Below are 27,659 nucleotides of genomic sequence, written 5' to 3'. Positions count from 1 at the left end.
AAGTAACTTGGCCCAAGTTAATAGGCATAGTTAGTACTGAAACCTTAGTTAGGATCTGAAAGCAGATCCTATGTCTGTCCATAAAGAGTAGAAAAAATTATCACAGAACTGGAGAAATACAAATATTTTCTTAATTTTTCAAAGAATAGGAAAAGAGTAGAGTTTGTAAACTATAGGCCATCAAACTTCTATTCTTGGAAATAAATCTAGTACATATTATTAAATAAATGGTTAGTGATCATGTAGGGTAAAAATTAGTGACCACTTATAGCTGTGGTGACTTTATTAAAAAGATAATGCCTGACTAATTTCATTTCTTTTTTTGAGAGGGTAGCTGGACTCATAGGCACATCAGGGAATGATGTGGATATAATTTATTTGACAAATTCTTTCTTGCTATTTTTATAGAAAAGATAGAAAGATTTGGACTAGGTGATAGTATAGTTAGGTAGATTTGGCTGGATGATCATGGGTAAAGAATAATCATTAATAGCTGTGTGTTACCTTGGAAGAAAGTCTCTAGTGGAAGGAAGTCTCTAGGGGAGTTGTGCAGAACTCTGTGTTTGGCTGTGTATTGCTTAACGATTTTTATTACAAGTATTATCATGTAAATGTGGAAATATGTTTAGAAGTGCACATGTTTAACTTATATTGAATTACTTGTCTAGAGGAGGAGTAGAGGAGAATGGAGGGAAAAATATGGTATACAAGGTTTTGCAAGGATGAATGTTGAAAACTAGCTTTTGTATGTATTTTGAAAAATAAAAAAGCTATTAAAAATACCAAGTATTATCATGAAAGTCAGGTAGGCATGCAGTGACTAAGAGTGCAGGACCTGGAATCAAGAAGACTAGCATTCAAATCCTTTCCCAGATGATAGCTCTGAGATCCTGGACAAGTCATTTAATGTCTGCCTGCCTCAGTTTACTCATTTCTAAAATCTGAATAATAACCTCAGGGTGATTGTGAAGATAAAATGAGATAATATTTGTGAATCATTTGGTAAACCATAAAGTGTTTTATAAATGCTAGCTAATAAGATGGCTTGCTTATCAACTTCACAGATGGTGAAGACTTAACTTGTTAGGTTATGGAGTCAGAATCCAAAAATATCTCAATGTTAAAAAAGGAAATACATAACATAAATACAGATATAGATATATCATTCTAGGGATAAATAAGTATGTATTTTGAAGTAGCTAGATGACTCAATAGATAGATCCCTGGACTTGGAGTCAGGACTGAGTTTAAATCACTTCAAACACTTACTATTTTAATCTCTGTTTACCTTAATCCACCGGAGAAGGAAAAGACAAACCAGACCAGTGTCTTTGCCAAGAAAACTTCACAGAATGTCATGAAGTGTTAGACATGACTGTATGACAACAGCAGTGTATAAATTTGGGTTTGAAAAACCAAGTTCAAAACTACTTTATAGTTGGTGAGCATGGGTATGTAATAGTTGAATTTTAATTGTTATGCCCAAATTACACCAAGCAGTAGAGAATTGATCCATACTTAGTTGTATCTCAGCTTCAGAGACTTCATAGAGTGCATAATCATCTGCAAACCAAAAATCATGCACCAAATACCAAGAAAACACAGGTCCTCTATCATCTAGCACCACACCATCTATATGGAGCCATCAGTTACAGCAAATTGTAACATTTTAAAGGCTGTGAATAAGTTCTCTTATCTTGGTAATGTACTTTCCAGGAATGTCCACATTAAAAATAAAATTGATACACATGTTGCCAGAGCCAACCCAATGTTTGGGAGGCTCCTAACAAAAGTGTGGGAGAGGAGAGGTGTTAGAATGACCATCAAACTGAAGGTCTACAGAGCTGTTGTATATTGCTGTATGCCTGTGAAATCTGGACAGTCTACTAGTGCTATATCAGGGAACTCAATCGCTTCCATTTGAATTGTCTTAGAGAGATTCAGAAGATCATTTGGCAAGATAAAATACCAAACACTGAGGCCCTTTCTCAAACTAAACTGCCAAGCATTCCAACTTTACTGTAGAGAACACAACTCCATTGGGCTGGCCATGTATATTTGTCAAAAAATTATTGTATGGAAAACTTACACAGGACAACTGCTCACAAGATGGTCAGAAAAAATGATATAGGTAGACTCCCAAGGTATCTTTTAAAAACTTTAGAATCATTTGTATGACATGAGAGATACTGGCACAGAGCTGCTCAGCGTGGCACATCCTCCTCAGAGAAGGTGCTGTGCTCCATGAGCAAAATAGAATTGAATCAGTTCAGAAGAAATATGAAAGGTGAAAAGCTAGAGAAGCTCCACCAAATGTTCATATGGACTCTTTGTGTCCAACATGTGTCAGAGCATCTCGAGCTCGTACTGATGTGATCAGATACATTAGACACATTGTAACTCTACTGTATCAGTGACCTCATTTTTGTCCTTTAAAGAATGAAGGACAGCAACCAATCATAGTGTGTGTGGGGAAAAGGTATGGAAGTTTAGTGGACTGACTACAAATTCAGTATGTATCAATGGAATGAGTATCCAAAGTAACTAATGCAATCTTCTACTTCATTGAGACATGTGGTTTCCAGGAAATAAAGAGGTTCATACTATCTGACTACTCTCATATTTTCAATTTGATGCTGGTGTATTGTTTGTAGTTCCAGCCACCTTAGTTTAGGAAGGACTTTGATAAAGTGGAGAATGCTCTGAGGAGGGGAAACAAGAGTGCTAAAGGCTATCAAATAATGTCTAATGAAGGCCATATGAAAGAATTGAAGATGTTAGGTCTTTGAAAAAAAGATTTATTCAAGACATGATGGCTATTTTAAAATAATTGAAGTGTCATCATGTGGAAGCAGTAATAGACTGCTTCTTTCTGGCCTGAAATGGCAAAACTTGGAACATGCAAAGAATTACATTTGAGCAAGGAGGTTTAGGAAAAAAATCCTTACAACTAGAACTATCCCAAAATAATTTGGTTTGTTTGAAGAAGTGCAATAGGTTCTTATCTCTCAGGAGGTTTGATGGTTTCTTATTGATAATCTTGGAGAGAATTTTTTTTCCCCTGAGTTGCAGGTAGGACTAAATGATCCCTAAATCCCCTCTGAAATTCTGTGATTCTGTGAAATGTGTTCCATCATCAGTCTGGGAAGTGAGTAACTAAAATTCATACTGTTAGCAGGTAGCAGAATTAATGATAGAAACTAAAACTTTTGAGTCTAAGTGCAGTGTCTTTTTGTTATATTGCAGAACATTTTAATTATTATAAGGTTCCTCCTTTAGGGACATTAGGCAATATATGGAATAGAAACTTTTTTTGAAATAGGATTCCTTTTTTGTGGAAAATGTTCTGCATCTAGCATGATACTTTGTACTAAGTAGGGACTTGATAAAGCTAATTTCAACTGATTTGAAACTCACATGGGCAGATTTATCATTGATCTAAAGAAAAATTTTCAAACAGCGATTACTATTCCAAAGAAATATGGGTTGCCTTGGGAAGTAGTAGTTTTTTGTCACTGCAGGTCTTCAAAAAGATATGTATAAAGACTTGCTGAGAAAATTGTCAAAAAAGAATATTTATCAGGTAAGAGTTGGCTTTTCAGGGTCATTCCAACCCTTAGATCTGTTATTTTGCCTTTAACAAAATTACCCAAAGTTATTTATTGTCCCACTTACCCACATGGCAGGAGAATTCCTTTTTTTTTTTTAAGAATTTTTTTTTCACAGTATATATGCATGAGTAATTTTTTTTATAATATTATCCCTTGTATTCATTTTTCCAAATTATCCCCCCCTCCCTCTACTCCCTCACCCCAATGACAGGCAATCCCATATATTTTACATGTGTTACAATAAAACCTATATACAATATATGTGTGTAAATACCATTTTCTTGTTGCACATTAAGTATTAGATTCCGCGAAGGTATAAGTAACCTGGGTAGATAGACAGTAGTGCTAACAATTTACATTCACTTCCCAGTGTTCCTTCTCTGGGTGTAGTTGTTTCTGTCCATCATTGATCAACTGGAAGTGAGTTGGATCTTCTTTATGTTGAAGATATCCACTTCCATCAGAATACATCCTCATACAGCATTGAAGTGTACAGCGATCTTCTGGATCTATTCATTTCACTCAGCATCAGTTGATGTAAGTCTCTCCAAGCCTCTCTGTATTCCAGCAGGAGAATTCCTAATACATTAGGTACAAACATGACAAAATGAAATTAATATTGATTGCATGTATTCTGTGCTAATTCTAACATGCTGGATATGCCAAAAGAATTTCATAATATTATTTATGGATTTAAATGATAATTAAAGTATATGCCTATTTCTTTATTCCTTCCAATATATTATTTCCCAAGATTCTTTACTTGTTCAAACATTGATGTTTATTTGTATTGGACATTCCTTTTATTAATTTAGGTGAAAACCCTTTCATACCTTATTATGAATTACTAGGCCTAGAAAAAACAACCAAATTAACTTGTATTGAGGGTGTTCAAACTAAGCTATACATTCTCAGTTTATAAACATATAGCCCATTCTCAAAATCTTTACAGATTTGTAGGACCCATCAGAGTTTGTACTCTTATTGGCTTGGCCCTTTAAGAATACTGGGTTTTCTATACATCACATAGAGGTATCGGAGCTGATTTTTAATAAAATATTTCCTAAATTAGAACTTAGAAATATTTCAGGCATATTATAGATTATTACATTGGCTTAATAAGCTTGACTCACTTCATTTCTTTCCTGTAATTTTCTTCTTACTGTAGATTTGGCTTTGGAGGATTGTCCCCACTGGACACCCCATCATTCTTTTGAAGGAAATGGATGATTTTAATTTTTTCCCAGTAATTTTAAAGTGTCTATTATTCCTGAAATCATACTGATTTTGTGTAAGGGGCTGTATGGTATAATTTTAATAATCTATATTTCCAGACAGAAACAAATGATGATGTTGAATAGCTAAATCTTTGAGCTATTGGGAAATTCTTAATATTAATACAGTTTTTATTGTTATTTTTTATGATGTTCCTGTTATACCACCTAATGTTTTTCTAGCAGTTTAAATTTTACAAATTACTTTCCTCACAACAAGCTTATGAGGTAAGTAGTAAATTAATTATTATTCCTCTTTTATAGAAAAGGAAACTAAGGTCCATAAAAATTAGATTACTAGCCTATCGCCGGCAGTTTGAATTCAGATCTACCAAATCTATGTTTAGAAATCTTTCTACTATTATACTCTGACTCTTGTATAGAAAATTATTCATATATTTGAATCTTTTATCACTTTTCACAATATAAAAGTCATAAAACAAAAGAATAAATGTTCCCATGCTCATGTTTTCTCCATCTTTGTCCATAGGGCAAGACCCTTAATTTGTTCCATTGAATTTCTAGATTCTAGATTTTGGTCCTGTGACATTTAATGTATTAAAATGTACTTCATTTATTGTCCTTTATACTTGGAAGGAAAAAAATTTTTTTTACCAGTGTTTCTATTTCCCATATGATTCAGCTCCACAATTACGAACCATCTAATATCAATTAATAGTTATGAAAGTTTTTTTATCTAATCATTGGTTGTCAAAACCCCCTTTTATTCCTCTTTTGTTTTTCTTGTAACCCTTCACCTGATAATTAAACTGTTGATAACAAGATATTACCCATTGCTTCCTATGGGCAATGAAATTCACAGTTAGCAAACATGGCATTTGAAAATTATGCCTACATATGACACCAGCAGTTTTTGCTCTAAAAGCCAAGAAACAATTAAGTTTCAGTTCTTCAACATAATAACAATAATCACCATAGCTTTAATGATTGATCTATCCATACCAATTTGTCTTAAAAGGTACTTTAAGTCAGCTAGAAATATCCCTGTTTTACAAATGATGAATCTGAAGCTTAATTTGCCCAAGGTATTCTATCTAGTAAATGGGTAATCCCAAGCTTGAACACAGGACTTTTAAATTCAAGTTTAAGCTTCTCAATATGCTACCTTTTCCACTGTGAGATAATGAAGGAGCATTGCAATCTCAATATCATGACATGTTTCTTTGTGAATCAGAAAGAGTGATCTGAAAAATTTTTATTTTATCAGCTATTTTCAAAAAGCCTGGTATTGTCCACCTTAACAAGTTTCATTGAGAATATAGACATTAAATATAGAAATGTTTTAAAATATTAAAAAATAGCCTGCCCCTGTTGTGAATAGAATTATACAGTAAATTAGCTGATGTCCAGTCTACTGCCTTTTAAATACATCTTCAAGATTTCCAGTACTTACATAAGATATAGGGTATATTTATTAAGAGTCTTAAACTGTGTATAAAACGAGAGTAGTCAGAAGTAATGGTGTCTGCTGAAAGATTCTTTATCATATGAATTTACCTTTAGTCATCTATTATTTATTTCAGCTATTTTATATGCCATTATAATAAATATTATGACAGAGAAAGCTTTTACGCTCAACTTATTGTACTACTCTTTACTTCCTTGCAATCCTTCAGGAAAATGTAACCATGCGTTACCTATAGTTAACGTAAATCACCACTTACATTAGAATGAAAAATTCACCATGAAAAAAGGCTCTTTTTTCAATTGGGAGGCATAAATGCACAATCATGTTTACTGTCCAACCACTGGACCATTTGTGGTTATTTTTTCAACTGTTTTTAAGCTGTCAAAGGAGTATATTGCATATAGTGAAATTGCTAGATTTCTGGGAATTCTTATTCCCTGGTTAGTTTTGGCGGGATAAGCATTTTTTTCTACCTTGGGTGCAAAATACTGCCAATTATTATGTAAGCATTTAAATAGTTTTGCTCTATGTGGTGTGTAACTGAGATACTGAATTAAATCAACTATTATCTATTGTACTTTCTCTTTAAATCAGTCTGAAGATATCGATAGTTATTTTCTTTTTCTTTTTTCTTTTTTTATGGATTAAGAAGATATCTTTTATTTTTACACTAGAATTCAATTTAAATTTCTCTAAATTCAAAGTTCTCTGAATACATTTTTACAAAACCATTGTTTTTAAGTCCCACCTAATTTACTAGTCAACCAGAGAACAAAATTAGTTCAAAAAGAAAGCATCCAATGAAATTCCAAATTAAGACAAATATAAATAAGAAATTCTTTGTCCTATCCACTTGAAAAACAATTGAATCACACTCCCACAAATTCATGTGTCATCAGTAGATGAACATTCATAGATAGATCACAGAAAAATGAAACTTGTATGACAAAGCCACATGGGAGGAATACATATGGAGGAGGGTGTGAAAGAGCAATTCATCTCCAATACTTTTTAAAAACTAATTATTAAAGCTTTTTATTTACAAAGCATATGCATGGGTAATTTTTCCAACATTGACTCTTGCATAACTTTTTGTTCCAAATTTTCCTCTCCTTGCCCCACTCCCCTACCTGGCAGGTAGTCCAGTACACGTTAAATGTTAAAATATATGTTAGATCCAATGTATTTATACATATTTATACAGTTATCTTGTTGCACAAGAAAAATCAGATCAAGAAGGAAGAAAAAGAAAAACTAAGAAAGAAAACAAAATGTAAGTAAATAACAACAGAGAGTGAGAATGCTATGTTATATTCCACACTCTGTCCCCATGGTTCTCTCTCTGGGTGTAAATGGCTCTCTTCATTATTGCACAAGCAGAACTAGTTTGAATCTTCTCAATGTTAAAGAGAGCCATATCTGTCAGAATTGATCATCATATAATCTTGTCATTGCCATATATAATGATCTTCTGGTTCTGCTCATTTCACTCAGCATCAGTTCATGTAAGTCTCTCTGAAATCATCCTGCTGGTCTTTTCTTACAGAACAATAGTATTCCATAGCATTCATATACCATAATTTATTCATCCATTCTCCATTTGATGGGTATCCACTCAGTTTCCAGTTTCTTGCCACTACAAAAAGGCCTGCCACAAACATTTTTGCACATGTGAGTCCCTTTCCCTCCTTCAAGATCTCTTTGGGATATAAGCCCAGTAGAAACACTGCTAGATCAAAGGGTATGCAAAATTTGATAACTTTTTGGGCTTAGTTCCAAACTGCTCTCCAGAATGGTTGGGTCTGTTCACAGTTCCACCAACAATGTATCACTCTCCCAGTTTTCCCATATCCCCTCCAACATTCGTCATTATCTTTTCCTGTCATCTTAGCCAATCTGATGGGTGTAGTTGTATCTCAGAGTTGTCTTAATTTGCATTTCTCTGATTTGGAGCACCTTTTCACATGGCTACAAATAGTTTCAATTTCTTCATCTGAAAATTGACTGTTCATATCCTTTGACATTTTATCAATTGGAGAATGGCTTGAACTATTATAAATTTGAGTCAATTCTCTCTGTATATTAGAAATGAGGCCTTTATCAGATCATTTGGATGTAAAAAATGTTTTCCCAGTTTATTGCTTCCCTTCTAATCTTGTCTGTATTAGTTTTGTTTGTACAAAAACTTCTTAACATTATAATCAAAATCATCTATTTTATGATCATTAATGATCTCTAATTCTTCTTAGGTTGCCATCTTCCTTCTCTACAAATCTGAGAGATAAACTGTCCTATGTTCTTCTAATTTGTTTATAATATCATTCTTTATGTCTAGGTCATGAACTCATTTCTATCTTATCTTGGTTAGGTGTGGTTAGGTACTAATTTCCAATTTTCCCAGCAGTTTTTGTTAAATAGTGAAGCTTAAACCAAAAGCTGGGGCCTTTGAGTTTGTCAAATACTAGATTGTTATAGTCATTGGCTATTTTGTTCTGTGAGCCTAACCTATTCCACTCATCAACTAGTCTATTTCTTAGCCAGTACAAAATGGTTTTGGTGACCGCTGATTTATAATATAGTTTTAGATCTGGTACAGCTAGGCCACCTTCACAAAATGTTTAAAATAACACCACTTGGTGTATATAAATTTAATATTGATATTGCTTCATTATCTATAGTACCCTTTAGTAAGATGTAGTTTCCTTCCTTATCTATTTTAATTAGATCAGTTTTTGCTTTTGCTTCATCTGAGATGAGGATGGCTAACCTTGCTTTTTTTACTTCACCCGAAGCATAATGATTCTGCTCCAGTCTTTTACCTTTACTCTGTATGTATCGCCCTGCTTTAAATGTGTTTCTTTTAAACAGCATTTTGTAGCATTCTGGCTTTTAATCCAGTCTGCTTATGTTTTAAGGGAGAGTTTACCCCAGTTACATTTATAATTAAAACTACTAATTCTGTATTTCTTCCAATTTATTAACCCCAAATTATACTTTTCTCTCTCCTTTCCCCTTTCCATCCTCCTTAGTATTTTACTTATGAGTACTACTTGTCTCAAGCAGTCCAACCCCTTTAAAGACCCTCCTCCTTTTTTATACCTTTCCCTTACTATTTCTCTTTCCCCTTCTACGTAGCCTACCCCTTCTCTTTTGTTTCTTTCTGGCTGCTTGTAATATTTTTTCCTTGGTCAGATAGTTCTCAAATTTAGCCATGATATTCCTTGGGGTTTTAATTTTGGGATCCCTTTCAGGAGGCATTCGGTGAATTATTTCAATGCTCATTTTACCTTCTGTTTCTATGATATCTGGGCAGTTCTCTTTGATGATTTCCTGAAAGATAGTGTTGAGCCTTTTTTTCATCATGTATTTCAGAGAGTCCAATAATCCTTAGATTGTTTTTTCTAGATCTATTTTCCAGGTCAATTGTTTTCCCATTTAGGTATTTTACATTTTTTTCTATTATTTTCATTGTTTTGGTTTTGCTTGTCTGATTTTTTTGTCTCATTGAGTCATTCATTTCCATTTTTTCAATTCTGAATTTTAGTGAATTATTTTCTTAATTTACTTTTTTTAAACTTCTTTTTGTATTTGTCCAATTGAATTTTTAAATGAGTTGTTTTGTTCTATAGAATTTTTTTTTCCATTTCACAAATTCTGTTTTTTGAGGAGTTTTCTTTTTCTGTTTCATAACAGGGAGTTACTTTATTTTTCCATTTTATCAAATCTATCTTTTAATGAGTTATATGCTTTTTCCATTTCACTAAGTCTATTTTGTAGTAAATTTTCTTCAGATAGTTTCTGTGTTGCCTTTTCCAAACCCTCTTACAAATTTTTCATTTCCTTTCACCATTTTTCTTCTAGGACTCTTTTAAGATCTTTTTTCATTTCCTCTAGGAGAGTCTTGTATGATAGAGATCAGGTTATATCACCTATTGGGGCTTCATTTGGAGGCAATCTGCCTTTGGTCTCCTTAGGAGTTGAAATCTGTTCTTTTCTTTCCCTTAAAGGCTCTCTATTGTCAAAGTCCTCTTTATTTTTTTTACTCATTTTTTTTAAAGTTAAGGTCCGCCTTTATGGCGGGGTGGTTTTCCAAGGCTGAGTCAGTGCTGATTCATTCCCAATGCTGGATGGGATTTGGGGTTCACTCTTTACCTTTTGTATATTTGTTGGATGTATTATAACTTCTCTGTGGTTCTACTGGCTTGCAACCAGGGCAGTGTTGCCAATACTGCTATAGATTCCTCCTCATAAATTCTCTGCCATGAAGAGTTTGCATTGTCCTGGGACTCTGTACTGTCTGTGCTGGCATTTGTGGTCATCTGTTTGTGTTAGGCTGCCTCCCTCCTGTTTCCTCCTGTAGATTCTCTACCATGTGGACTCTGTACCGCCACACTGTGACTGCACTGCCTCGGGAATCTGCACTGTCTGTGTTAGCATGTGTACTCAGCTGCTTGCTCTGACTGCCTCCCTCTTGTTTCCAATTGAAACAGATCTTTTCTGGTGATCTTCAAAATTATCTTCTGTTGATAATTTGTTGCACTCCCCATATTTGTGGGATCTGCTGGTCAAGAGCTAATTCAGAGGCTGGATTTCATAATTATTATGAGGGTTGTAGAGAAGGTCAGAGAGAAAGATGTATTGTCTCATCTTGGCACTACCCTGGAAGAGCTCCGATAATATTATTTTCTAAGTGCATTTCTTCCCCCTTGAGGTAAAGTGTTTTCATAGAATTATAGAAAATTTTTGCTGAAAGAGAGTTGTATTCATTGTACAGATAGCAATACTGAGGCTGAAAGAAGGTGAGGTCATAAGACTGTTCACTATCATCTTCATTATTGCTAATGATACAATGATTACATGATATTTATGTAGCATTTTAAATTTTGTAGAATGCTTTCTGCACATTAATACTTTTAATTTTTACTAAGTACTAGAGAGTAGTCAGTGAAAATATTGTTATTTTAATTTTACTGAGCAGGAACCTGAAACTAGTAAGGGCAGAGTCAGACTTTCAGTGGAAATCTTTTACTTTCGAATCTAGTCTTTTCCAGTATTCCATGTTGCTATTACACATTCTCAATACTTTTTTTTTTTTTTTTGCTTTGTTTTTTGGAGAGGAGCTGTAGCTGATCATTAAAGAAAGGATTCCTATTTCATGTAGGGATTAGATGATCTTTAAGATCCCTACTAGCTTTGAGATGTAAAACCAGAATTGTACTCCTTTTAGTTATTGGTGAACACTTTCCAGAAAAATTTTATTTATTGAAAAGTTGGAGCTTCTTTAGAGTATGTGCCTAATCGAAATTTTTATTTTAGAGAAAGGATATGTGCCTAAAAATTCCCGTTCTAGAAACTAAAGATATGTTCCATGTCTCCCTTGTTGGGGTGCCTCCATAAGGGAAATGTTTGTCAGCTCATCCATTTAATCTCCAGCCTCAGTTGAAATTGGCAGTAGTTCCAATTAGTCTCACATATAATGGTGGTTATAGTTGTTTATCCTAACAATTGACATAAATTGTGGTGCTTCCCACATCTACTTCTACCATTAATGTTATTTAAGTAGTATTGGTGAAATTATTGTTATGAAATCCTACATAATATATTGATGAATTATTAAACCACTTGAGTTAGGCTGTATTGTTGTTTAGTGAATAATGTCATGCCAATAATCTGAGTTCAGGGCCAGTGTCTCTTGCTATTTTAAAAGTGACAAATCCTGTTTAAGATTTCAGAGAATAAAAGGAGGAATGATGTAGGACTGAAAATATGTAAAGAGGAAAGGTAAGAGACATTGGAGTAATGCAATTATGGGATAGATTGGAATTTGTGGGATGCCATTAACAATAACTTTTGAATATAGATTAGCATTATATTTACACTGTCTCTTTAAGCAATATGCTTGCCTTGTAACTTATGTATTTCTGTAAATATGGTAAAATGTAAACACAGATAAATATTTACAGAAGACCTTAATTTCATTTTAGACTCCTAGTTGTTATCTATTTGAGAAATATGCTCAAAATGGAGTGAAATGTTCCATGATGTTGGCCTGCCTTTTTCTATGTCCATCTTTTGCTTGCAGTTATCATACTAAATCCTTTAGCCCTGGAATGGATTGTTGGCTTTCCAGTACCTTAATTTAAATAAGAGGTCCTCTATGAATTCTTTCCTGATATACTTAAATATAGCTAAGATATGAATAGTAGGTAGTCAAACTTAGACCTGTTATGAAGACCTTAGTTTAAAAAATTAAGCTGCAATTAACCTGTTCTATCATTTGCCATTGGACCCAGATGGTTCTGGAGGGGAAAGTGAATCTGGTCACTTTGCAAAGTTCTTCCTCATTTCAGTCCAACTCATTTGCATGTCATGACATCATCTCTTTGATATAATGGTCCTCTTCAAGAAGGGCTAAGAAACAGCAACAACAATATCTGCTAGATTTCAACTTTCTTTATTTTCTCCTTTCTTTCTCACCTTTTAGTAACAAATTCACTAGAGATATTGATAATAAATAATGCTTCTAGACAAGAGATGAAAGAAAACAGAAATACTGTGGGTATTGCTGGGCAACTTCATTATGATAAAAGGTCCCTGATCCTTTTGGCACATCAGACAGAGGTAAAATCCATTGCACATTCCAGAAAGGGAGAAAAGAGTTTCTATGTAATCAATATCTGCATATTATCCCCTTAATTATGTGTGCTTTCTAAGTTTGAACCCACTTTCCCAGGAATTCTCTATATATGTGGAGGAGATTACATTCTAAAATTTTTAAAGGGTATGGGAAAATGACTTTGAGTGTTGTCATTTTTAAACAACTACTCTCTTCATATTACATTGATAAATATCCCTAACTAAAAATTAATTAAGTCTGTCTTGTAATCATTGGGGAATATGCTGAATGTTTGCTCAGGAGTATGGAAAGTCCAAACCATTGAGATTACTTTTAAAAATCTCTAAAAAGTATCTAAATAGACATCACAGTCCCAACCTGCTAATGGAAGTTGAAAGTGTGAGCCCAAAAGAAGTACTAGAGTTATATATTTAAATATAGTGCTTGACTTATTTTCCTTTACATAAAGAAGCTGGCACCAGCCCCAATTCTAAATCGTTTATGGCTTTCTGAGAGATGGAATTGGTAGAAATATTCACATCTCCTTCCTGGGGAATTTCTAGAGGCATTGCTACCGGTCATCTCTAGAGAGTTCTTCTCCTGTCTTCTGGCCACATCCTACTCTGATATAACAACTTCTGAATCTTGGAATATTATAAAATGTCTTCTCTTATTCCACTTGATCCTCAGAAGTAAGCTCTGTCCTCAGTCCTCTTGTGTCTGTATATATTTTCCCTTGTCACTCTCATTCACTCCCATGAATTCTACACAGATCATTTCTGCCTCTATCCTTGCATATCTCTGTAGGTCACTGATATAGCTCCTGAATTCCAAGCCTTCATCTTCAAATGCCTACAAGATTATTTCCATCTCACGGTCCCATCAGCATTTTCAGCATGTCCAAAATGAGCTTATTATTTTTTCCTCAAATCCTCTTCCTCCTCACCTGACTAATTTCTACCATTATCAATCGCACAGCCCTCTATGTTTAGAGCTTTAGATTTATCTTTGTCTCATTCCTTTTTTCTCCTTCTCAATGCCATTCATTTGTCAAATCTTATTGGTTTACAGATCACACAAAGCTGGGAGGGATACACATTAGATGACAGAATGAGTATTCAAAAAGAACTTGACAGGTTACAAAATTGAATCCAATTACACTTGGGTTAAGAAAATCAACTTAACATATACAAAATTAGGCACTGATGACACATTGTAATTCATCTGAAAAAAATATTTGGGTGTTTCAGTGTACTGCAATCTCACACTGAGTTAACAGTGTGATCTAACATTTGAAAAGGTAATGCAATATTGGGCCTCATTAAGAGGTAGCTTTTATGAATAAAGAGGTGGCAGTTCCACTTTATTTTGCTGTGAATTGACCACAATTGGACTATCGTAGTTAGTTAGTTCTAAGCACCTTATTTTAGGAAGGGCTAATATAAGTTAGGTAGCAAAACAGGAGTTAGGAACAAACAACTAGGATTATGAAGGGTCCCAAATTCATCCCATTGGAAGGCCTGAAGAAGGGCCTGAAGATGCTTAGCTTAGAGAAGAGAACAGTTAAAGGGATGTGGTGGTTCTCTTCAGGTATTTTAAGGTCTATCACATGGAAAAGAAAAGATTATGCTTCTTGTCCTGAGGTCACAGAACCCAGTCGCAAGTGATAGAAGTGTGTGTTATTGTTGTTGTTTAGTCTAAATTAAAATTTGGTGGAAGGCAAAAGTTTCTAACTATTAAAACTGTCAAAATTAGAATATTTTGCTCTTGGAGGAAATGAATTCTTTATCCATCCCTGGAAGTTTTAAGGGAAAGATTATATTAACTCTTGTTAGAAATGTTATAAGGAGGGTTCTTATTCAGGTGCTGCCTTATTCAGTTATCCTATTTCTTCTTTCTCCCCCAAGAGGGTCATCCCATAGAACAAAGACTTTTTGTTTTTAAAAAAAATGAGGAAAAGAGGGAAAATCTGTATATCAATCAATACATCTAAAAATTCTGATGACATATACAGTGTACCCATGGACCAGTCCTTCATTTTGCCCTTTCTACCAGCTCTGCAAAGGATTGGTGAGACGTTTTTTTTAATCTTTCTTCTTTGGCGCCAAGCTTATAATTTCATAACATTCATTTTGATTGTTTGTGGTTAATTATTAATCCACTTACATTATTTTAGTCTTTGTTAATACCATATCCTTGCCTCCTTTTATTTCACTTTGGATATGTTCTTTTACATTTTTCATTTTCTGTATATTCATCATATGTGTCATTTCTTAAAGCATAGTAATATTCCACTACATTCATGCACATTTGTTTAACTAGTCCCCAATTGGTAAGTATATACTTTGCTTACACACTAAGCAATTGTTAGCACCCTTTGTTCCTATCTAGTCCCCCTAGACTTCTTGTGCAGCTCACTGACCCTGAGAAGCAGAAAGAGGCCAAGCAGCTCCAAGGGGTATCATGAGTTTTCTTTGTTCGATAAGTTGTTATGGCCAAATAGTTTTTCATTGAGTAGTTTATCTCCTAGTAATGAGCCTTTCCATTCTTAGAGTACCTTCTGTAAACTAGACATAGTCTTTTCTCCCCAAAATCATTCTCATAAAAATTTCCATCTTAGAGTGGAAACTGACAGAGCTGTAGACTTTGTTGGCAAAGCTTTTGAAAGCCCAAATTTTTCTACAGAGGTCCACACAAATGTGAAGCACTCATATTTATTCCAGATGAAACACCACATGGAGCTATTATGTCTACCTTACCCTTCTACGTCAAGATTTGCTCTATCTCTCTGCCATGTTCTATGGGTAACCCTGGGTAACTTGCCTCCTAAAAACTAGCTTCCCTTTAACAATCAGCTTGAAGACTCAGTTCTTTGTCAAAGGCATTTACTCTTAATTGGCATAACAAGAATAGTTAGGAAGCCTTTCCCCTAACAACACTGGCAGCCTCTCCCATAAATACACCCAGAGTCCAAGAGAGGGGAGCAATCAGCATGAACTTGAAGTATATCATAATGAGTGAGGTGTGCATTTGAGATACATACACAGCTCCAAGGCAGTTTACAACTCTGAAAATGGAGGGTTCTGATCTTCCTTCTTTTTCCAGAGGGTTTTCATGCAGTTCATCATGAACTATTATTATAGTTCTCCTGACCTTTCTGAAGGTTGTAACCTTCAATCTCCTCTTATAGTGAAAGAACCAATGTTCTTTTGAATGACCCCAGCTCTGGCTAAGCAAATCAAAATGATTCTACTTTACCATGTGGTGATCAGACCAGAATAACTTAGAGAATGTCTTTACTTGCTCCTTGTGGGGAATTGCATCTTAGGTACTTTGTAGGTCTTTGTAAAGATTGCGCTAAAAGGCTGTTCTCCTGTTACATTCATGATACCACAGCTTGAGTCAAGGCCAACTTAGTTATTCTGTTGTGATTTAGGATATTACTGCTGAGAAAACATATCCTGGCCAAGCAGCATTCATTACCAACCTGGGGCCAGGAGGCAGTTATTACCAGCTACTTTTGGGGGAGCATTCAAAGACAGTATGAGTAAGATAGTATTGAAAATCTATCAACCCTGGTGATTAGTGAAATTAGGTCCTTTGGTTTCTCAAAGGCCAAATATAGTAAAAGAGTGTCTTGATAGTGCTTTGAAAGATTTCTGAATCAAGGGTAACTTCAGAAGACTGATTCTGAAACATACTTTTTTCCTTACTTCCTGAGAGACAACTTATGGACAAAAGAGGTACTGAGTGAAACATGGATTCTCATCCACGTTCAGTGTTCTGTTTTGTTTTGCTTAGATGTGTATGTATATAGGTTAAATGTATGTATCTGTGTGTGTGTGTATGTGTATATATATATATATATATATATACACACACACACATATATACACACACACATATATAATATATATATATACACACATATATGTATATAACATACTGTCTATGCATATACACATATAAAAAGTACGCTATCATTAGGCTATTATGTCTATGTGTATGTGTGTGTGTATGTGCAGCCTATTGATTGTAAAAACCTACTTGGCTTTTACATACATACATATACACACACTATATATGTATATATTATAGAATTCCACATATATATACATATATATACATATATATACATATATATATATACATATATATATATATATATATATATATATATATATATATATATATAAAAACTATCTGTTGTCTATCTCTCTGTCTCTACATGGAAAGGTGGAGAGACAGAGAAAGAGAGACAGAGAAGCACAGGTAAGGTACATACATACATAACTTTAAGGCAATTCACAATTCTGAAAATATAGGACTCTGATATTCTTTTTTTCTCCAAATGGTTTTCAGGAAGTTCAGTATGAATTGTGAGTATAACATACACACACATTATGCACATGTGTATGTGTCTGTCTTTTATTTATTTATTTTTTTAAACCACAGAAGTCTTTCATTTGGATGGGAAGTAGTTCTGCTCCCTAACAGGCTGGGGAGAATGCTAGTGAGTAATGTTAGATATGCAAAAAAAAAGGTATCAAAAATATCTTTCAATAAATACATAGGAAAAAATGCCAAAAGCTATGCAGAGTAAGGTTTAACAAGATAGTTAAATTATTTTTGTTGTTGTTTGGTCATGTCTAACTCTTTGAGACCCCATTTGGGATTTTCTTGGCAAAGAAAGTGCAGAGGTTTGCCATTTCCTTCTCTACCTCATTTTAGAAAGGAGAAAACTGAAGCAAACATGGTTAAGTAACAGCTAAGTAAGTTTTTGAAGCAAGATTTGAACTCAGATCTTCCTACCTCAAGGTCTAATTCACTACCTACTATGCCACTTAGTTATTACATTATTATATTATTTAAACATTTATTTATATTGTGCCACTTATTATTTTAAATTACTATAGTATTTACACACATATAATATACATAGATATATATAAATAGTTATTTAAAAATCAGATTGTATATAACAAGTTTTTAATTTCTAATATATCATCCTTTTATGTATAATAAAATATTTGTGTTTGTAAATATTTGTTAACTTCAAAAAAAAAAAAGATGAATCTTTGACTTAGTTATTTAGTGGATGAAAACACAGGGGACATCATCTCATTAGTGGCCTGAGGATAATGAGTATCTCTAGAATCCCTCCAACTCTTCTTCCTTTGGGTTGCAAAATGGACTAGGTGAGACTCTAAATCAATTCCATTTTCACTGTTTGTGTTGACAGACTAAATCCTATCTAGACAGAGTGTTGTGCACCTGGTCAGGCTCTCTTAAGGCATTTCCCTTCCTTGGTGAGGATGAAATAGTGGTGACATAGTGCTAAATGACAGAAATAGGGACCGTTTCCACCTTTTCTGCCCTCATCCTCTATCCAGTTAAACACATGGAGAAGTCAGACTCACTTACCTTTTCACGTTGCCTGTTTTTGTCATCATATATTTTAGTTCCTAGAATGATGGAAAACAACTGAAATGCCTAAAAACTGTCTTATGTCAATTCATTGTGTTTAATGAAGTTGTACACCATCTGACATATGTGTTTAACAGAGCTGTAGTTCCTGAATATAGCATTTGGCAGTAAATAGTATACTCTTCCATTCATTTTTGTGATTTATATTCACTCTGGGCTTCTAATATTCAACGAGGGAATTCAGACATGTTTCATAACACATTTATTGTCATGTGATCCTATGAACTAAATTTGCTGATATTTATCATTTTTTATTTTTCTTTTTATTCCAGCACAAAGCCAAGGTAGAAGCCATGACCCTAGACCTTGCTTCTCTTCGAAGTGTGCAGAACTTTGCTGAAGTATTCAAGTCTAAGAACAAGTGAGTATGTCAAGAAAGGATTATGGATCTGTGTTTCTTATCATTATGTCATTTATCCATTGGTCATCAAAGGCTTGTGACTTTTTGCATTCCTTTTATTTTAATCTTTTCATTTTGTTCTAATTTTTTTTAACTGTCTCATGGACTTATTAATTTTTGTCTTGTTTCTTTTAATTTTCAGGTAGTATCTTACTTACATAGGGTTTACTACTTCCTCTTCTAAACTGTTCTTTTTCTCCCTCAAATTCTTTTTGTTTTCCAGTTTTTATTTCTTCTTTAAAAAAATCTATTGTAATCAGGGGAAAATATTAAATAAATAAATCAAATGCTAGAATTAAAAAAAAATCCATTGCATTATTTCTTTTAGGTTTTATGTGATCTGTGTTAAAGATTTATGCTTTGAATTTCTGTTTGTAGTTGTTAATCTCTTCTCTTTTTGAGAGGTTCTCTAAATACATAATATTTTTAGACTCAAAAATATTATCTTAATTTACTCATTTCTCTTGCAGTAATTCCTAAACTGGGACTTTTTGCTTCTAGGAACAAACTCTTCCTGTTGTTATGCTTTTAGCTGGAGTAATTGGTCCTCTTACTTAATCTTGCACTTTGTTACCCAGTTTCCCACACAGACTTATACCTTTTGGGGGTTTAGCATTGTTGGATTGTTGAGACTCTGCACATTGTGTCCTTGGACACAGTTTTTATGGAGAGTGTTATGTGTTAGGGACCTTGGAGCCTTTGGATTTAGCATAACCTCCCCTGAGTATTGCCATACCACTACAGATTATCCCTGTTCCTTAGGTCTTCCATAGTTCCCACTCTAGAACCTTAGCACCTTTGAAGCAACTAGATGGTTCTGTGAATAGAACACCAGCCCCTGGAGTCAGGAGGCCCTGAGTGTAAATCTAGCTTCAGACACTTAATACTTTCCTAGCTTTCCTAGCTGGGTGACTAATTATCTTTTTTTTTTTTTTTTAAATTCATTTTTCCAAATTATCCCCTCCCTCCCTCCAATCTCTCCCCCCGATGGCAGGTAATCCCATACATTTTACATGTGTTACAATATAACCTAGATACAATATATGTGTGTAAATACCTTTTTCTTGTTGCACATTAATTATTAGCTTCCAAAGGTATAAGTAACCTGGGTACATAGACAGTAGTGCTAACAATTTACATTCGCTTCCCAGTGTTCCTTCTCTGGGTATAGTTATTTCTGTCCATCATTGATCAACTGGAAGTGAGTTGGATCTTCTTTATGTTGTGACTAATTATCTTGCAAAACAAACAAGCAACAACAATAAGAACTTTCTCATCTCTGTGGGGATTTCTGATTTTCCTGAATCTTTTTCATTTTTTTCCCTACTTTTTCTGTATCTTAACATAAGAGCTTTGCTCTCATCACTTTGAGAATCTAGTCTTCAGCTCTTTGCTGGTGTTCAGACCCATTTCCTATTGCCTCTAGGTTGCTGGCAAATTTCTTGTGCAGTTCTGTGGCAGAAGTCATGGAAGGTAGTTTATTATTGAATTTCACAATCATTATTTGGTTTAATGCTAGTTTTAGGTTTTGTTGTAGGAGTGTAAGAGTTGAATGGTCTGCCTCCTTGGAGGAACCCGTCTTAGCTAGGAAATCTGAGGCCTTTTGGACTTGGAAAGAATTGTCTTAGAGGTAGATTATTTAATTAGAAAGATTAGAGGATTATAACATAGTAGATCTAGAATTACAAGGGATCTCAAAGGCTACATAATTTTACTACTTCTTTTTACAGTTTGAGTTTCTCATTTCTAATATCCAAGGAGGTAAAGAAACTTGAAGTCCTAAAGAAAGTAATTTAATCATCATAGAAAGAATTTAAACTTAGGCAACTTTTCTAAGTTCTAGGCTGCCTTCCAGTTAATTGAGGAGTCAGCACTCAATTAGCTCACGAGTAATCCCAAATAGCAGGAAGAAAAATGCAAATTTTCATAGAAACAAATTACTAAAAAAAAGTTAGGGACTATCTAATGTAACACCTTAACTTAACAGACAAGAAAATCAAGATCCAAGGAGTTTAAATGATTTATTGAGGGCACACAGTGGATTACTGTCTGGGTTGTGACAAAAACTCAGGTCAAATTTATTTTCATACACTGAATTTTTGTTTTTTAATTTGCTGGAGATAGTCACATACAGCAGAAAGAATACTATTTTATTGCTGACTTTCAGCAGCTGGGATTTAAAGACTAAGTAGCTTGGTGGCACCATAATGCACAGAGTGCTAGATTTAAATTTGAGAAGACCTAAGAAGACCAACCAATTCGACACATTTCATAGCATTGTGACTCTGGATAAGTCACTCTGGCCATCTCAGATAAAGAATCTATAAAATGGGGATAATAGCATTTATCATCTATCATTTTTGTGAGGATAAAATAAGATCCTTTTAAAATTCTTTGCAGACCTTAAATCCCTCTATATAAATTCTAGCTTTTGTGCTAAGATAAAAGTTGGATGAGACTTTAAAGGTTTTCTTTTCTAGCTTCTTGTTCTAATCCTTATATGCCAAACCCTGTGTACTCGGCAATCCTGCTTTTCCTTGCAAAAAGACATTCTATTTCCAGTAGTTGTAGCAAAGACAATTGATGATGATAAAAATACTGGGTAGATGGTTGGCAGGTGAATAACTTCATTAGCTTAAAGGGGCAAGGGACCACAATCAAGAGACTGTAGAGTTGAACTGATTCACCTGAGGGTCAAGATGGGTAAGAGAGGAGAGTATAGATGGTAATAGCATGATATCTTTGAAGAGGAGAGGGAAATATCTGAGAGGTACAGGATTGAAGGTCACTGTAAATATAAAGAACAGGATTTGGGGCAGATTCTAATCACAAAAAAATTCAGGGTTCATGCAGAAAAGGGAGACTTTACCAAAAAAGGGGAAGAAATAAATTACTAGAAAATATTTTGACCAGTTATTTTCCAATAAAACCAACAACTTAAATGGGATAGATGAATATTTATAATATCAGTAGTAATTATGATAATAACTAACATTTATATGACACTTAAAGTTTTGCAAATAGACTTTCAGAAAAAGAATTTGAATAAGTCATAAATGGTCTCAAAAGAAAAACAAAACAAAATAAAACCCTGCATGAGATAGGTTTTCAAATAAATTTTGTCACAAATTCAAACAGTTATATCCAGTAACTTGAGTTTCTTTTGGGAAAAAATAGAAATTAGAATTGTTTTATAACTATTATTCCTATTGTAATTTTGGAAAGGTAAAATTAATGCAAGATAATTATGGAAATGTGATATTAAAAAGATGATACACTAAGAAAAAATTTGGCTTTTACCAGGAGTTGAAGATTCAATATACAGAAAACTATAAATATAACCAACCGCCATTAATAAGAAATACAAAAATCTTATGATTATATCAATGAACAACAACAGAAAATAAAAACTTTTAATAAAATACCCATCTGCTTTAAAGGAAAAATATTACGAAATATAGAAAGAAAAAGAACTTTCCATATTTTTAGCAGGATCCATCTAAAACCTATAATAAGCATTATGTGTAATATGAATATATTAGTCCTTTCCAATATGATCAAGAGTAAAAAAAGAGGTGTATCTTAAATCATCACTACTCTTTTGTATCATAATAGAAATACTAAATCAATAAGACAAAACAAAATGAAATTGAAGAGATAAGCATAGACAAAGAGGAAACATAATTATAGCTTTTAAAAATTTATTTAGAAACCTTTGAAAGTCGATTAAAATTAATGAAACCTATTAAATCAGTTTTTCTAGATAAAATAAAAATCTATATACCTTATCAGAATTTTTAAAAATTACCAACAAAATCCAACACAAAGAGAGAAAACTTTCAGTTAAAATAATTAGAAACTCCACTTGCTAAAATATGCATGGCATATATATGTTTGCATGTAAAAAATACTATTTACAGAAATAGAGATCTAAATGAGAAAAGAAATATTCATTGTTTATGGGTAGGCTGAACCAATTTTTTTCTTTATTAAAGCTTTTTATTTTTCAAAATATATACATGGATAATTCTTCAACATTAATCTTGTGTTCCCATTTCCCCCCTTACCTTCCCAGATAGCAAGTAGTCCAATATTTATTAAACATATGAACCAATAATTTTTTTAAAAAAATGAATACTATCTACATTGATTTGCTTTTATTTTGCGTTATATCAATTGGCCTATCATAAAATTGCTTTATTGAATTGAAAAAAAAAGATAATAAAATTCATGTGGAGGAACAGAAAGCCAGGAATTCGATATACATACATACATACATATATATATATATATATATATATATATATATATATATATATATATGTATGTATATATATCTCGAATATATCAAAGGAAGGGGACTTGACTCTGTTTGGGTTTTTCTTGGCAAGTTGGAATAATTTGCTGTTTTCTTCTCCAGCTCATTTTACAGAAGGAAAAACTGAAACAATCAGGATTAAGTGACTTGACCAGGGTCATCCAAATAGTAAATCTCAGAGGATATATTTTAAGTCAGGTCTTCCTGAATTGGGGTCTCATCCTCTATGCAATTGCTATATTTAGTTGCTTTGTGCTAAGTAGTACCAAATCTCACAACTTCAGTACAAAAGTGGTAACCATCAAAACAGTTTTGTACTGGTTATTTTACATATTAAGAAACTGAGTTCCAAAGAGTACAAATCCATGTTCTCTAGGCTTATAATGGTCAAAATAAGAATTGTTCTTAGGGCCCTTGACTTCAATTTTAGTATACTGTTTACTGTATCATCTTGCTTCTAAAATTCAATAAGATTTGATTCTAAAAATTATCTAAACAGTCTTAATATCATGGAGTAGATTGACACTAAATTGGTATTATATCCCTATGTAAATTTTATACACAAGTATTTTCTAAATATATAAAAATATATATAAACCTGGAATATGGGAAGAAAATAGTTATGCATGCTTTGATAGCAAACTCATTACTTCTAGTAGAAATAATTTTTGCAATGCTGATATAATTTCAGATTTTTTTCATTGTACTTATTATGCAGAAGTGTTTTCTTCCTCTTTTTCTTTAAGACATCTTTGTCATATAGGATGGCTTTCTGGGAGAGGAAGGAGAAGGGATAAAGGAGAGTTTCTAGACAATACAATAAAAACAAAATATATTAATTAAAATCTGTTTAAAAAAGAATCTTAAAACTTATAAATATGAAGAAATTATCTACATATTCATACCAGATCTGTGAGGCAAGGTTTCAAAAGAAAATCAAATTCTTATGCATATTTTCTAACACAATATTTCTCTAAGGCATGTTAAGTAAAATTACTTCCTCAAGAAAGATATGTACATGCAGAAGAATGAGTACTACAGATTTCCTTTTTCTCCCTGAAAGAAATTCTTTCCTGTGTCTGAATTTTAAAAAGTCAGAAAAATAAATTGCTGTAGCTAAAATCTTATATTGAAATGAGTAGTGTGAATGAGTATTTCTTTAGGAAAATGATGCTTATTGAACTGGATTAAATTAATTTGTAATGTAGTCAGTTGAATTAAATGCTTTACTTGCCATATTTTGGTAATAAACTATTGACCTCTTTAAGACTTGGAAAGTGGCCCAATTATAAACATATGTCTGCTTTCCCTTTTAATAAATATATCACTTCATTTACTTTCAATATTTTCAAAAAAAAGAGGAAAGAAACCATCAAAATAAAGCAACAAGAAGCATCTCTTATGACCCATAACTATGTCTAAGAAAATGGGATGTAGAGAAAAAAGAGCTAGCTGAATGAAGGAGAATAACTCACCATGTGCCTATTCTAAACTCTTTTTTTTTCTTTCAGCATCATGTCATGTCATGAGATGACATAGTCCCTTCCTTCACTCTTTCAGTTAAGGGCTTTAATTCATACTTCACTGAAAACATGGAAGTCTTTTGATAAGAGCTTTCTCTTCTTGTCTTAGTTGGCTCACCTCCGTTAGATATCTCTCTCAACCCTTCCCAACTCCTATTTCCTCTTACTCCTAACATATAAAGAAGTATACTCATTCTTGCGAAGGCAAAACTCTCTAGATATGCTCATGATACATCCATTGCTGTCTTTTCCTGCAGATTTCCCTCATTATTAACCCCTCCCTTGCCAGATAATGCTTCTCTGCTGTCTACAAACTGGCTTATCTCTCTTTCATCCTTTAAATTGCCACCTTCTCCATCCCTCACCCTAAAAGAAAAAAAAAAGACTTGATTCTAACAAATTTGCACAGATTCTGTATTAGGTATAATATTTTGAAAAGTCTGAAATAGAGGATTTAATAAGTAAAAAAGCCTGAAGGTAAAGTGTCCAATTGAAAGGTTCTTATAATTGTCTCAGTGAGGGGTGATAAGGATCTAAATTAGGATAACAGTGGAAAATGGAGAGGTAGAGACAGGTGTGAGAGATATTTTAGCTTCTTCATTCTACTTTCTTCCTGCTTAGATGGTAATAGTTGAGTCATATCAGCACTAATACATGTTTTAAATTCAGAAAATTCTCTCTATAGTTGTTGGCATTGGTTCGGACCATCCTTGGTTAACACGTTAGTGTTGCTATGAAAATTGAAGGCTGAAATCTGTGATAAAATTGTAAGGCTGGCTCCACCAAACTGATTTTTATAACAGCATATTTTTATTTAATCTTCAGACTTGGCCAGGATCCAGATCCTGAGTCTCCTGGAGCTCTGCACAGGTCATTGGAGGCAGGGTAGCTCTTAAGTCACTTCAACTCGGCCTTGGAATTTTTAGAAAACAATACTACCTGTTCTTTGCAACATCCATCTTCCTAATCACATCTACATATTTGGTTAGAAAATACTCATTTCAATCAGGTTCTCAGCATCATAAAATGAATATAAATGTAGCTTTAGAAAACCAAGCTATCTCATGCTATGCTTCATATAACTAACAGACACTATGCTTGAAATTTTGATTCCAAATGTTTATTGGCAATGATGTGTAGAACAGGAAAGAATGTTGCTTTGTTTTCACTTAGCATCTGGGCTTTTTGGGACTGCTAAAATATATTGTTTCATCATCTGAACTAAATTAAATTCACATGAAACTTATTGTTAATATCAGGTAACATGAAAAGAAGTCTAAAAGCTGGAAAAGATATTAGGTATCATCTTGTCTGTCCCCTTTTCTGACAGAGAAGGGATCTCCTAAATCCTCATGAAGTGAAGGTATTTATTCAAGTTTTTGGGGAGTCTCTTAATCAAAATAATTTGCTCTTTAAAATGTATCTTATGGGGAATCTTTCTCATTTGTTTTGTTTTGTTTTGTATTCATCTATCCAATGCAATTTTTAAAATTATTAAACAGTTTAGTTCTAAAATTTAGAAAATTCATATAAGCTATATTTTAAAATAACATTTTAAAGAAAATTTTTTTCTATATTTTTGTCTTTTCTTTTTAAATAATAGTATGCTTAAAATCTATTCAAGATCTATTACATATTATATCAAACATGTTTTGATTTTACTAGAGCACAACAAAAGGTATTCAACAGTAATGATTCCTTGATCTTATTCTGCAATGCCCATTCCCCATGAATTGTCACAGATCATTCTCAGTAACTAACAATGATGACCTTTTTATGTTTTCCTTTCAGAATCTTTCTCTTACTTTAATATGTCATCTTCTCAGTGGTGCTTTCCTTAATACATTTCCTCTCTGTCTATTCCTTCCTCTTTCCCCACTCTCTCAATAACCTAAAAACAATTTGGATATATATGTTTGTGGTAAAAGGAAGGTAATTTCTGAGGAAAGGCCACAGTAAGGAATTTGAGGAATAGCTGAGTAAACTCCAAAAGTGGAATTTTACTCAATTCTTTAAAGTAGCCAGGATTCAGAGATGAGGAGGAAGAACATTTCAAACAAGGAAGACAGCCACAGAATCAAGTGATTCTGTGCAAGAAATAGCAAGATCAGTGTTGTTAGACTGTAGAGCATGTGAAGACAAGTAAAATATAAGAATATTAGAAATATTGTGAATGGCTATGAAGACCAAACAAGATTTTCAGGGAAATTAACAGATATATAAATGAGTTTGACATTATCTGTAGTATTCAACAACCACATTCCTTTAAATCCCATAATAAGAGGAAGGAGATGCATTTTCTCATATTTTGGGGAGAGAAAGAGACAATTTTGGTCATCATTATTACCTAGCATTCCACTTAAATATTTATTGTTTTGTTCTTTCCATTTACATTGTGGCAGTCAGATATATTGCTTTCCCATTTCTGCTTAATTTATTCTGCATCTGTTCATTATAAGTTTTCCTATGGTTCTTTGAATTTTTTTCACATTCTTCTTTTCCTATTGTCATGCAACACTATTAGCTATTCCTAAATTGATGAACTTTTTTCCTCTCTAGTTCTTTGCTAATACGAATTTATTTTGAGGAGTATTTCTCTTAATATTACAGAATTGGAGTATTCTCTTCGCTCTTCTTCAGGAGGTGGAAATCACTTTACTTGCAGTACTAGTTGAAAATATGTTTTATATTTTGTGATTATCTTTATTCTTGTTGTGTTTAAGAATTTTCCTCTTAAATACAAATAATGCATACTTATATATCATGTACATCATGTATATGATGTATGTACACACACACACACACACACACACACACACACACACACACACACATATATATATATATCTCAAACTATACCTGATAGAATTCTCTTCTGTTTCTTTATAATGTTACTTTATATACTTGGACTTAAGTATATAGTTCGAACTTATTATATTATGTGGTGTGAGAAATTGGGCTAAACCTAATTTCTGTCAAACATCTTTTCAATTTTTTATAG

At 33.2% G+C, this 27,659-nt stretch overlaps 1 protein-coding gene across 4 annotated transcripts in view; it reads left to right on the top strand.

Annotated features, from left to right (window-relative positions):
- The window catches only part of WWOX (WW domain containing oxidoreductase), a 1,143,641-nt gene that overhangs the window by 333,812 nt on the left and 782,170 nt on the right, over nt 1-27,659 (top strand). For all 4 annotated transcript variants that reach the window (XM_074282484.1, XM_074282485.1, XM_074282487.1 and 1 more), the window contains exon 6: nt 18,690-18,778. In XM_074282484.1, the coding sequence (XP_074138585.1) occupies nt 18,690-18,778 (89 nt within the window). The remainder of the gene's footprint in view (nt 1-18,689; nt 18,779-27,659) is intronic.

Source organism: Sminthopsis crassicaudata, chromosome 1 (assembly GCF_048593235.1).
Source record: "Sminthopsis crassicaudata isolate SCR6 chromosome 1, ASM4859323v1, whole genome shotgun sequence".
NCBI lineage: Eukaryota > Metazoa > Chordata > Mammalia > Dasyuromorphia > Dasyuridae > Sminthopsis > Sminthopsis crassicaudata.
Note: the sequence above shows the minus strand (reverse complement) of the source record. Positions and strands in the feature narration are given on the sequence as shown.